Source organism: Brachyistius frenatus, unplaced genomic scaffold (assembly GCF_029030835.1).
Source record: "Brachyistius frenatus isolate BFR_SWC_R1_liver_20210118 unplaced genomic scaffold, ASM2903083v1 Contig_151, whole genome shotgun sequence".
Taxonomy (NCBI): Eukaryota; Metazoa; Chordata; class Actinopteri; family Embiotocidae; genus Brachyistius; species Brachyistius frenatus.
Window position 1 is genome coordinate 503,975 of NW_027210750.1, and position 11,428 is coordinate 515,402.

General features: G+C 41.9%; 2 protein-coding genes across 4 annotated transcripts in view; both read left to right on the forward strand.

Annotated features, from left to right (window-relative positions):
- sstr3 (somatostatin receptor 3) overlaps positions 1–11,428 on the forward strand; it is a 56,763-nt gene that overhangs the window by 1,843 nt on the left and 43,492 nt on the right. The gene's annotated exons all lie outside the window — the stretch shown is intronic.
- grap2a (GRB2 related adaptor protein 2a) lies at positions 979–11,389 on the forward strand. Of its 3 annotated transcripts, none has more exons than XM_069716086.1 (8): positions 979–1,247; positions 6,783–6,924; positions 7,010–7,101; positions 7,339–7,458; positions 9,197–9,383; positions 9,721–9,813; positions 10,002–10,118; positions 10,764–11,389. In XM_069716086.1, the coding sequence occupies exons 2-8, from the start codon at positions 6,847–6,849 to the stop codon at positions 10,941–10,943; spliced, it is 867 nt and encodes a 288-aa protein (XP_069572187.1). In that variant the 5' UTR covers positions 979–1,247; positions 6,783–6,846; the 3' UTR covers positions 10,944–11,389. The 3 variants fall into 3 exon arrangements, with proteins under 3 accessions (XP_069572187.1, XP_069572188.1, XP_069572189.1); XM_069716087.1 differs by lacking the exon at positions 979–1,247 and adding an exon at positions 3,789–3,809; XM_069716088.1 differs by lacking the exon at positions 979–1,247 and adding an exon at positions 6,671–6,689.

Consider the following 11,428-nt stretch of genomic DNA (forward strand, 5'->3'; position numbering starts at 1 on the left):
TCTTCTTTTGCTGCAAACTGCCTGCTGTGACACACTCGGAGTGGTTGCTGGCCTGGTTGTTTAACATAAATCAGAGCAGTCAAACTCAAAAGACGTTATTGGTTTCATGTTGTTGTTGTTGTTGTTGTTGTCTTAGAACAACAAACAAACAGAAAGAAAAAACCGAAACGAACAATTTGCAGCCATACTGTCGTCACACATCCATCAACAAACAAGTCCGAAGTTTCCCAACATCTCAAACAAGTTGTGGATCGGATGCGATTGTGTTCCTGATATTTCCGACCTGTATTCCTCCACTTTAAAAAAAAAAAAAAAAATTGTACTTGAGGATGAAATGCATCATCTTGTTTCAAAAGACATGGAAAACATGAAAATGTGAGCACATTAATCAAACGTATACATAAATGATCGTAATAATGAACTAATATAAGCTAAGAGACACTATAAGAATTGAAATAACTCAAATACGAGCAAGTTGCTTTCCCACAAAGCACAGAAACTATATTTCTGTTCAGTTTCTCTGCAACAAACTAAGTAATGAAAGTTATTACATAATTATTATTATTATTATTTTTATGGTTCCCACAATAATTCTCCACAGTTAATTTCAGTTTGGTACATAAAAAAATACAAAGGTTTTGAGGAACACAGGGTGTATTGAGTTTTGAAAAATAAAAGAGGGGTTGACAAATGTTTTATTTTTTTTATCATACAAATAAACGACAGGAGAACCTGGAAACTTAACATATTCGTACCTTATACGTGAGTTTTGATTTTAAGTCTCCAATTTGTACGATGAGGACTTTAGTTTTAGTTAATAAGCACTTCTTTTACATGTGATCAGACCGTAGACGCCAGCGTCATCAACAGCAGGAGGCGCTACAGAGAAGGGTGCTGCAGCGTGTGGGCTTTTATTTTGAAAAGCTGCTTGTTCTGTACTTCGGAGAGAGGCGGTTCATTACATGCAAGCGGCACCAGAGCGGAGCAGTGGCCGCAGAAAGCAGAAACACTCCGAGGCACTTCATCTTCCGTGTCTGCTCGACTTCGTCCAGCTAAACGCATCAAGAAGAACTGCTTTCATTTAAAAAAAAAAAAAAAAAACAACAACAACTGGAAGTTAATTTATTTTGGAGAAAAAAAAAAACCCTCTTAAATATGCTGCTGCCTTCACCCTCCGGAGGGAGAAGCTGACGAGCCTTAGAATAAACTTCACTTCAAGTAAAACTCAACCCCGGAGAGGCGGAAAGGTAAGCTGAACAATATTAAACATGAGAAAGGAATCCAAAACAAAAGTTTCCTCAGAAAATGACTGATTTTAGCAGCAGCTCAGCTCACTTCTCTTCCTCTTTCATTGTTTCCCACTTCTCTATCGTTCACGTCCACGTTACAAACTATTTACTCCTATTTACTCCTATTTACTCCTATTTATTATAAACTGTGTTATTTCTTTTTAGATTGAATGAAGTCCTTTTTTAGAAATCTCTGCACCTACACACAACATCACACGTGTTATTTTTGTTATTAATTAAGTGGTTTATGAAAGCTGCACTTCAATGTGGGCATTTATTGTTCTTCAATACAGCGAAAAACAGTTTGAATTGTAACTTCTTATGTAATATTAAGGTTAAGTGTCCGTTTGCCAGGTCCTGCCGTTTGAATTGACCTGTTTGTTCCTCAGCTGCATGCTTTTTAGTCCTTTTACTCGGGGGAAGTGGATTCAACAGCTATTGTTAGAGAGAGAGAGAGAGAGAGAGAGAGAGAGAGAGAGAGAGAGAGAGAGAGAGAGAGAGAGAGAGAGGAGTGTCGAAGAAAGTCAAACTCATTAATATCTACAACAGATTTATGGATCAGCTTTAGCTGCATGACCGTCAGGCAGAGATCAATCCCCCCCGTTTCATCTCTGATGCCTATAAATGTATAAAATGCAATACAACAATAGTCTTGAAATCTCTTGTATTGTCCCAAACCCAAATCATATTTTGATTTACGGTCATTGAAGACGAAGACAGGCAACAGATATTCACATCTGCTCAGTTAAAACCAGGGAACTTTGGACGTTTCTGCTTTTCAAAAAGGCATCTGAAATGAATAATTGATTACAAAATATGGTTCTTTTTTGTGGACTTTAGCTTCAACTACTTTATTAGCTAAGCTGTCAATTATTTCCTTGATTACTTAAAATGTCATAAAAAGCCTAAAAAGCAGTTCAGATGGCGTCTTGAAATAAATTACAAATAATTATTTAAATCTCTTCACTTTTTTTCGAGACCTATTATTGTCCACTTGGCTGCCAGTTATTTTCGTGATGAAACATTTTCGAAACGAAGATATTCACCTCGCGGTCGCAGAAAACTGAAATTTTTTTGTTTTCTACTTAAGAAAAGTGATGTCAGTCAAAAAGTTTCACATAATTTCAGAAACACCCGTCTGAACTGTTTTGCAACTGCATGGGTTTCTGCACACGAGCGGTTTATAACGCAGGTGAATCAACATTAGAAAGAATCCCCCCTCCCCCCCTTCCTCATGATGTCCCCTCGCGATTAAAACAGTGAAACTTCATGCATCACTGCAAGCAAACACATCTCACAGCTGAAACTCTACAGCGAACTGCAGTCGGTTGTTATCGCCCGCTGAAGAAATCGTGCATCCTGATAAACTGATACGTCGATCTGCAATATATCGGAGATGCCAGAACTGAAGCCTCTTAAATTGTGATTATTTGTCAAGTTTTCTTTGTGACCTGATCTTTGGACTGTTAGATGGACATTTTTTATAATCAGTTAATCATGCAAATGTAAACCAAAAAAAAAAAAATCCTTCAATTCATCAATTTAAATGTTAATATCTGCTACACAGCTTTTGAGTTTTGGACAATCCGGGACATTTTAAGACTATTTTCAGACATTAATAGTTCAAAAAGACCGAATCATTAGTTGCAGCCGTTGCCTGTAGTACATCGATGGTATTGCACGACCTGACTGTCTGTAAAATACAAAAGAAAAACATCAAATTTGATGTATTGCGCAACGAGGCTGACTATTTCTGCTATGAGTTCAGGAAACCCCCGTCGCTGAGCATGGTGCCACTGAAACGCTGACCAGCAGGCTGTCGGCACTTTTGCAGTTGTCTCCTGTGAAGTTTGTCATTTAATGTCGGTACAGGGCTTCAAATGTGTCAACTTCATGAAACAGCAAGAAAAACCTTCATGTTATTCAGCCGTTACGAAGCTCCAGTATCGTCTAAATCTGGAGCTCTGGGCTCTTTTTCTTTTTTTAAAACCTCATAATATTGAGAATTCAGTCTCTGCTGTGTTCGATGTTTGAGACCCTCGACGATGTTCTGTAGGATTTACAGGGTTTGCTGAACCAAAACCAGCGACCCTATTCCAACTTTTTAAAACGCGTCAACGTGGTCGACTTCGGGCGAGTCGCCGTCTTGTCGCCGAGAAGGTGAAAATGGAGCTTTTTTCCTCTCGTTAGACGTCGCAGCGTCAATCGGCAAATATGGATTTAAGCAGAAGAGTCAGATATTAAAGATCAGATGAGACAGAAGCACCTTCCTGTGGTTGGATGTCTGTCCAGACTCTTTAATACACGCGGTGAAGACTTTAAGAAAAGCTATCATTAAGTGTATTTTTTTTTCAGCTTCACATTGTTCTCGTTCTGCCGGATGTCGACTGCCTCGGCGTGTAAATTCGTCCGGAGAAAGTCGATCGGTCGGTGAAGACGACGCTTCAAATACGGATGTTGCCGCAAAACGAAACTACGCAAAACGTCGAACGCTTTGTACAATTGGAAGCACGTTTTGAGGTTGAGTGTCACCAGGTGGTGTATCATGACCGCACGTGAAATACGGGGCCTGGAAACGTGGACAGGAAAAGGGGGGAAGTTGACCTTTGACCTTTTGGATAAAAAAAAAAAAAAGTGTCACTAGCATCATTTTAGCCGCCTCCCCGAAGCTGTTTCCCCGACGTGCAGCACACGAGGGACCACGTATACCCGCTTAAAGTTGCTATTTTTGTCTCATTTCCTGTCTCCAGCAGGGGGCGCTGGCGAGCCGTTTGGCCACGCCCGCTCGCAAAACACATCAGATGTGTCGTCTCACCACGCCGGACGTATGTGACACGTTTCGTGAGGTTTCAAGCATCCTTTGACCTTAAACATCAACTTCCTGTGTCACGGCGAGACATCCAACTTTGCCGCATCGTCACGGCGATGTCCATTGACAAAGTCGAATGAGTCGAATGAATGTCTCAATTTATCATCAACTACATGTTTAGTTATTGTGACCCGACTTTACGTTCATGTGATCAACCAGCTCGACGTAGAATGTGAAAGTATGAAAAGTGTCATTTCCAGTGGCCAACAGGGGGCGCTATGACTATGAGCGAATGTTACCACACAGGGGTCTTCAGGGCGGGGCTGTTATCATACCTGTGATGTTTGGAGAAGGTCGGTCCGTGTACGTAAGATTTAAAGCAACTTGTAGTTTCATGGTGAGATGCTCAAAATGGCCGCCTCTCACGGGCACACGCATCGACGAAAACAAATTATTTTAAGAAGATTTAATCCCAAACATGTTTTCTATCCATTGAACCTAAATTCAAGTCGGTCCGACAAAATCCCTCGGAGGAGTTCGACAAAGTACAACATGCCCAAAATGGCAACTAAATTCAAAATGGTGGACTTCCTGTCCAGTTGACGTAACGGTGCAATGTAACTTTTTTGTGCGTCCAGGTGTGATACACGTGTCCACCGGATTTGGTGAATTTAGGTAAATGTGGCCGCCGGGGCATCTCTTTAGGGGGCGCTCTCGAGCCCACTCGTGACTCCACTAGAATACGAAATTTTCCTCCGGGAGACATATGTGTTTCCACTTTCATGAGTTTTTGAATATGATAAAGCCTCCAAAAAGGCAAATCACTTTACGTAAGAATAAAAAGAACGAGAACATTTTTACGAAAAACAATAGAGGGGGGTCAAACATCTGGAAACCGGCGACGGAGACTCCTCGAAGGGCGACGAAGCGACGAGGCGTTCCTGAGACGCGTGCCGACGTTGGTCAAGAGGCTCAACTTGGATTAGTTCCCCGTCGGAGGTTGTAGTTTCCGCTCGGCGTGCGTCACGATGCCAACGCTTCAGTTGCTTGTTTTAGCTTTGCTCTTCTTTCTTTTTTTCCCTATAAATGATAATTTCTGTTCATGAAGACGATCGAATCTTTTCACACACACCCCCCCACTGGCAACTGCAAAAAGTCCCTCTTGGTTTTGGGATACCTGATTAAATCTCTCACCTCCCCTCTAGAATAGAAAAGTGGCATGACATGAAGTTCAAAAAGAAAAAAATGTCTGAGCGTGGATTAAGAGATGAGTAATCTTTATTTTTAACTGAGAGATGTATTTACCCCTCCCTCTCCCTTGGGGGGGGGGGCATGGAGGGTGTTTTTTAAAACGTCGCTCCCGGAGTTCAAAGAAGAGGGTTTGTAAGCTTGCAGCTGCACGACTGAAGCTGCTCGATAACTCGACCACATCCTTCGCTTCGCAACCGCAAACAGAGTGAAGCTTTAATTCTTCACATCTGTGGGAAAAGAATAAACCGGCGTGACACCCGTGATACAGTAACTGCTGTCATGGGACTCGAATTGACAGTTTGATCCACCGACTTTTAACTGGAGAATTAAATTTCCTCCTAACGAGGTGTCGACCCGCTTCCAGGTTCCCGGTCGCACCTCTGAAACGAACAGCGAATGGAGAAGTTGGCAGAAAAATACACGACAAGTGAACTTTTCCAGTTCCTGTAACTGTCCGAATGTTTAACGTCCTTCATTCACGCCGACCAGGAACTGAAATATGAATTTGTGTTTTCGGGGAATAACTGCTGTTGTTTCCTCTTCTCGAAAATCGATGAAAGACAAACACTTTTTTGTGAAACATTTAAGATGGCAATCTTTTCTGGATGAACCATTTAAAAAAAATGTAATATCTGCTTAATAGCTTTCATGCATTTCATGCATGTGACCTTTACAAATTTGTTAATATTTTATCTATTCAACTTTTATCTCCTTATTTTTTCTTTTCGTCTCCGTCTTACTGTTTATCTCTCGAGCTTCAGGGCTGCAGACGTTTGGTTCATCATCAATGACTCTACTGATTACTTTTCTTGGTGAATTTAAGTTGTGGCTTCGTCCTTTAAATGTGAGAAAAGAGTTGTCTCTGTGTCGACGTTTCGAAAACCTAAAAATGTTCAGTTTATTATCACAGAAAACGGAAAACATTCACACTGAAAAGCTGAAACAAGTTCATTTTTGCCATATTTGTTTTAAATAAAATGACTTGCTGGTTCATTTTCATGGCGATTGCATAATTGATTAATTGACTTCAGCGGTTACAATTCAGTGAATTTAAAACTCTGTGAACTACATTAATCGATTTGAAAGATGCTTTATGTTTTAGATAAACTTTCCAATGAATAAATTCCCGTTAGTTTATTGATTGTGTTGAAATAAAGGTACAAGAACAACCCCACTTTGTGCAGCTCAGAAACTTTAATCAAAAAGTACATTTTGAAGAGTTTTAAAAGTCCCGTTGTGACTTCCTTCAGATCAACCACAGCTGTTAAGTCTAAAACCAGAGCTGTTATCTCATTAGCACATTGGCACCTCGGAGGGGAGAAGCTTCTCTGCTCTCAAATGTATGATTTTTGTCTTTGCTCGAACGGAAATCACGACTATTTTTTTTGCTCCAGGACTGAGAATTTACATGTCAAATTTCTTCCTCCCTGCAGAGAAACGCCGGTCTGCTTCTCCTTTTTCTACGTTTTTGTCTGAACCGTTCTTCAGCTGCTCCCGATGGAGGCCAAAGGAAAGTATGATTTTACCGCGACGGGGGACGACGAGCTCAGCTTCAGGAAGGGCGACATCCTGAAGGTCAGCGTGCGTGATGAGATGAGGAATTATTTTTCATTAAGCGTGGACGTAACACGGCACCTCTTCTTTTTATGTTTCTGGACAGATCTTAAGCCCGGAAGATCACTGGTGTAAGGCCGAGATGAACGGGCAGGAAGGATTCGTACCGCAGAACTACATTGAAATGCAGAGTCCGGGGTGAGAGGCGATTACATGAAATATACGTCAGTGAAAGCAGAATGCAAACCGTGTAAGACTGGAAAAGAAATACTGTAAAAGAGAAAATAAAGAGCATATTTTTAATCGGGTTTGGGTGCGTAAAACTTTCAGAGGAGGATTTTGATTCAGTTTTGTAAACCCTGGCTGTCAGGTGTGTGTGTGTGTTTTTTTTTTTACATGCGATGATGAGGATGCGTTGTGGTCTCTCGTATCCAGGTGGTTTCAGGAGAACGCCAGTCGCAGCGCCGCAGAGGAGCTGCTGAGGTGCAGAGACGTGGGAGCCTTCGTGATCCGAGGCTGCCAGAGCTCCCCGGGAGACTTCTCCATCTCCGTCAAGTGAGTCTGAAAAACAGCTGGAAGTTTGGCTCGCGAGGATATATTCAGGGCTTTGGAATTTGCTGATTTGGGCACAGTGGCGCAGCACTCTCGCCTCACGGCGAAAAAGGTTTCCTCGGGTTCGATCCCGGGGCCTGAAGCCTTTCTATGCGTTTGCACCCTGTTCGGGATAAAGCAGGTAGAGATGATGGATGGATTCGCTGATTTTCTGAAATGAATGTCAGGAATTTTGGTTCAACCGCCAACAGGTGCTTCTCAGTCCGGTTTAAACTGAACCGTGGTTGTGAAAAACACTTTCCTACACGGTTCGGACTTTTTTGGACCAATCTCAGGACGTTGAGGCTGTTTATCATCACCCAGTAAACAGCAGAGTAAGAAAGTTAAAATGGAAAGAAAAAAAAAATCTTTAAAACTCTCATTCAATTTTCCAGAAATTAGGTTTCTGTGCCAAAGTCTTTGATAACTATTCATCAATGCAGAAAGAGGAGTTAATTCATGTTAATAGTTACTAGTCGAGCCCATGAAGCCGCTGTGTGCATTAAATACTGTTTATTTAAGTTAACACTATTTCCTCAGGCCTCCAAAACCTGGTTGGTTTGAGCTGAAATTAAATGAATTAATGAAATTAATCAAGAGGTTAATTAGTTAAAGGTAGCGAATTTGATATTTGATTTGTCTTTGGAGTCATTTTTAATCCTTTGTTCTGACGTTTTCACCACTGATTTTAAATATAACACCCACATAATCGAAATATGTCTTCAGTTTGAGTGTTACCACTCATCAAGTCGCTGACGTGGAAGAAAAACACCAAAAGCGTGAATGAAATCTGTTAATAAAGCCGTTATACTTGGCGTCCTGATTTCAACTGTCATATCTCCCCTTTGCGCCCGTCAGGTTACACTAATTATTAAAAAAAACAAAAAAACAATCAACGGTGAGTCATCACTTCGTCCCTCCGAGCTTCTTTCATGAGCTGCAAACTTTGCAAGATATATTTACCACCGAACTGAGGTGCAAAGGCGGAGTGAGGTTCAGTCAGTTTGCTTTCAGACCACCGCGCACGTCACAGTCGACATTTTAAATTTAACAGTAGATTTGATGGCGGCTGAAGGACTGACTGCTCCAATTCAAATATGTCTCATTTTGTGGCGGTTTGTTTCGTTTTAGTTGAAATATTCACCTCTAATATTGAGATTTGTAGTTGTTACTTTTATATAACAAGCGTGAAAAGACACGTTTTAGCATGTCTACAGGTTTTTCCAGCGTTAAATTTGTATAATGCTAATATCAAGCTCCTATTAAAGTCCCCACCCCGCCCTCCCACTCCTCCCTCCCCCTCGGCAGTTCAAACCAGCAAGTCACTTATTCAAGTCAAGTATCTCCCCATCTACATATGCGTTGTCTCCAGAGGATGAATCCATTGGGACTTTGCTGAACCTCTCATTCCTCTGACATCCAAATGACAAAAAAACACTGGGATGGAAGTTATTATTTTTTATTTTTTTAAGTAAACTTTGATGTTGTAGTTTTGCACATTGACCAGCAGAGGACAACCCAGCCGAGGAAATGAACCACTGGACTGAATGAGCTGTCCTGGAGCTGCTTTTGCACAGTGACTCAACGTGACCAGAAAAAAAACCTGGAAAACATCTAAAAGAGTCCCGTGATACATATGTCGTATATTCTATTGTGTATTTTTTTGGTTTATGCCACGCATATTTTCAATCTTTTTCCTCAGACACGAGTCAGACGTCCAACACTTCAAAGTGATGCGGGACAATAAGGGCCAGTACTATCTGTGGTCCGAGAAGTTCACCTCCCTGAACAAGCTGGTGGAGTTCTACAAAACCACGTCCATCTCTAAAACCCGGGAGATCTACCTCGACGACGGCAGCTCGGACTACCGGAGCCCCTCCACCGCCCAGGTTCAACCGTTTTTAAGGCTTTTCTTTTCTTCACCGTAAAATAAAAATTAAATATTGTAAATAGAAATGAGAGTTGAGAACTCGACTGTACTTCCCGATGTTATCTGTTTGTTTGTTTTGTTTTAAGGCACTTTTGTTTAGTTTAGTTTAGTTTAATTCAATATTATTCTATTTTTCTTTGTATATAATGTGCATTAAAAAAAAATATATATATAGATATATATATTTTTATTGCTTTGGCCTGTATATGCTGCTGTAACGTTAAAAAAAAAAGAAGAAAAAAAAAGTCCCTTTGAGGCTTTAATAAAGTATCTATCTATCTGCTTCCTTCCTGCAGGTGAAGAGGGGAAGTTTGCCCGAGCAGCGTAACGCGGCCGCCGCCATCACCACAACACCGCGCCGAGCTTCAGACCAACCTAACAACCAGCTGGTACGCACTTCTTCTTCCTAGTGAGATTCAATAAATAAATAAATAACGGTTGTTGTTTTTTTAGATAGTTTTAGACACTTAGAAAATCAAGTGGAAGGTGCAGGAAGCTGTTTTAGACGGAGTATTTTACATATTTCACCCTGAAACAGAAGCATTGAAAATAAATGGCGTCATTCCTTGTTTTCCAGGCCAAGAGAGCCGGTCTGGAGGAGCGAGCTCACACCATCGGCCACACGGGAAGAAGCAGCCCGGTCTGCTCCGCGTACCCTCCCCGCCGCACCTCCGAAACCATGCCCCTGCCTCAGGTCAGCCTGCACGAGGCCGGCACGTTAGCACGCTTAGCACTTCAGCTCGAAGCCTAGAACGATGCGTTTGGAGGACGTCGTCAGCGTTTTTTATAAATAAAAATACAGTTTTGCCACCAAGACGGCGACGGCGAGTTGAAAAGCGGCGGCTGTCTTTACTTTCTTCTGTCAAATCACATCTCATTGTTTTCGTTTTACCTCGAAAGAGCTTGAACTGAATAGTTTTCAGTACTGTTTTTGTTTTGGTGCATTTCCCTCCTTACGAGTACATTGACAGTACGACTTTATACCGTTAATAGACTCTTTAAGTTCTCATGTATTCAAATATATATTTGTGAAATGACAACTTGTCTGTCGCTAGTTTTGTCTCACGGTTTGATCTTGAATTCAGAAAACTTTTCCCACTCGACTGTAAACGCACTTCTGGAGGACGCCGTATTTAAACGTATAAACTGCAACGTTTTTTGCACTTCGCTGCCCTCTACAGCAAATTAAACAAACCGAGAGCCCGTTTTAACGACGCATTTTATTAATCAGATAGGGAAGAAAGCAATAAATTAAGAACTCAAATTAGTAATTTGAAAGGATTATTTGTTATTTAGTAAATCTGGAATCTGTGCTTTGGTCTCCTCCCCCGTCCTGCAGAGGGCGCAGGCGGTGCAGGTGAAGGCGCTGTACGACTTCGCGGCCGAGGAGGACGACGAGCTCGGCTTCAGCGCCGGAGACGTCATCGAGGTGCTGGACCGCTCCGACGCGTCGTGGTGGAAGGGGAAGCTGCGGGGGAGGAGCGGCTTGTTTCCGGCCAACTACACCTCGCAGATGTGAGGGAGGAGCTCCGGGCGACGCCTTCACGACACCTTTTTGACGCGGGTGCAGCGGCCTCGGAGCGTCCGCGCTGACACGCCGGTCGGCCGTCCGCCGGCGTGTCAGTCGGGTCGTGTTCGTACGTACTGTTTTTATTCACGACGGAGCAGGAGCTTCCTGATTCCCCCACATGATCAACTGACACAGGAAGTGCCGCCGTGGGAATATCTTTTTCCCGTGTATTGTGACGTGTCTGTCGGCAGGTATTTATTGGATAAATGCTCGTCGGCCTGGCTGCTGATGAATCGACTCTTTTCTTGCTCATGTTCGCTCACATTTTATACCAAAAACATTGTTTTGTATGATATATTAAAAAAAAAAAAAGACCAAAAAAAGAGCTTCACACAAGACATGTAACTTCCTCGCAGCTCACTGACTTGGAAATAAAAAAATATTTTTATCACTGATTTCATGTTTAAATCTAATGCCAACTCATAATGTTTGAA

Bases quoted from the DNA above. Each gene is read 5' to 3' on its own strand.
- grap2a (XM_069716086.1), top strand. From the start codon at position 6,847: ATGGAGGCCAAAGGAAAGTATGATTTTACCGCGACGGGGGACGACGAG. The intron at 7,102-7,338 runs GTGAGAGGCGAT...TCTCGTATCCAG, and splicing joins ATTGAAATGCAGAGTCCGGG to GTGGTTTCAGGAGAACGCCA. The intron at 9,814-10,001 runs GTACGCACTTCT...CTTGTTTTCCAG, and splicing joins ACCAACCTAACAACCAGCTG to GCCAAGAGAGCCGGTCTGGA.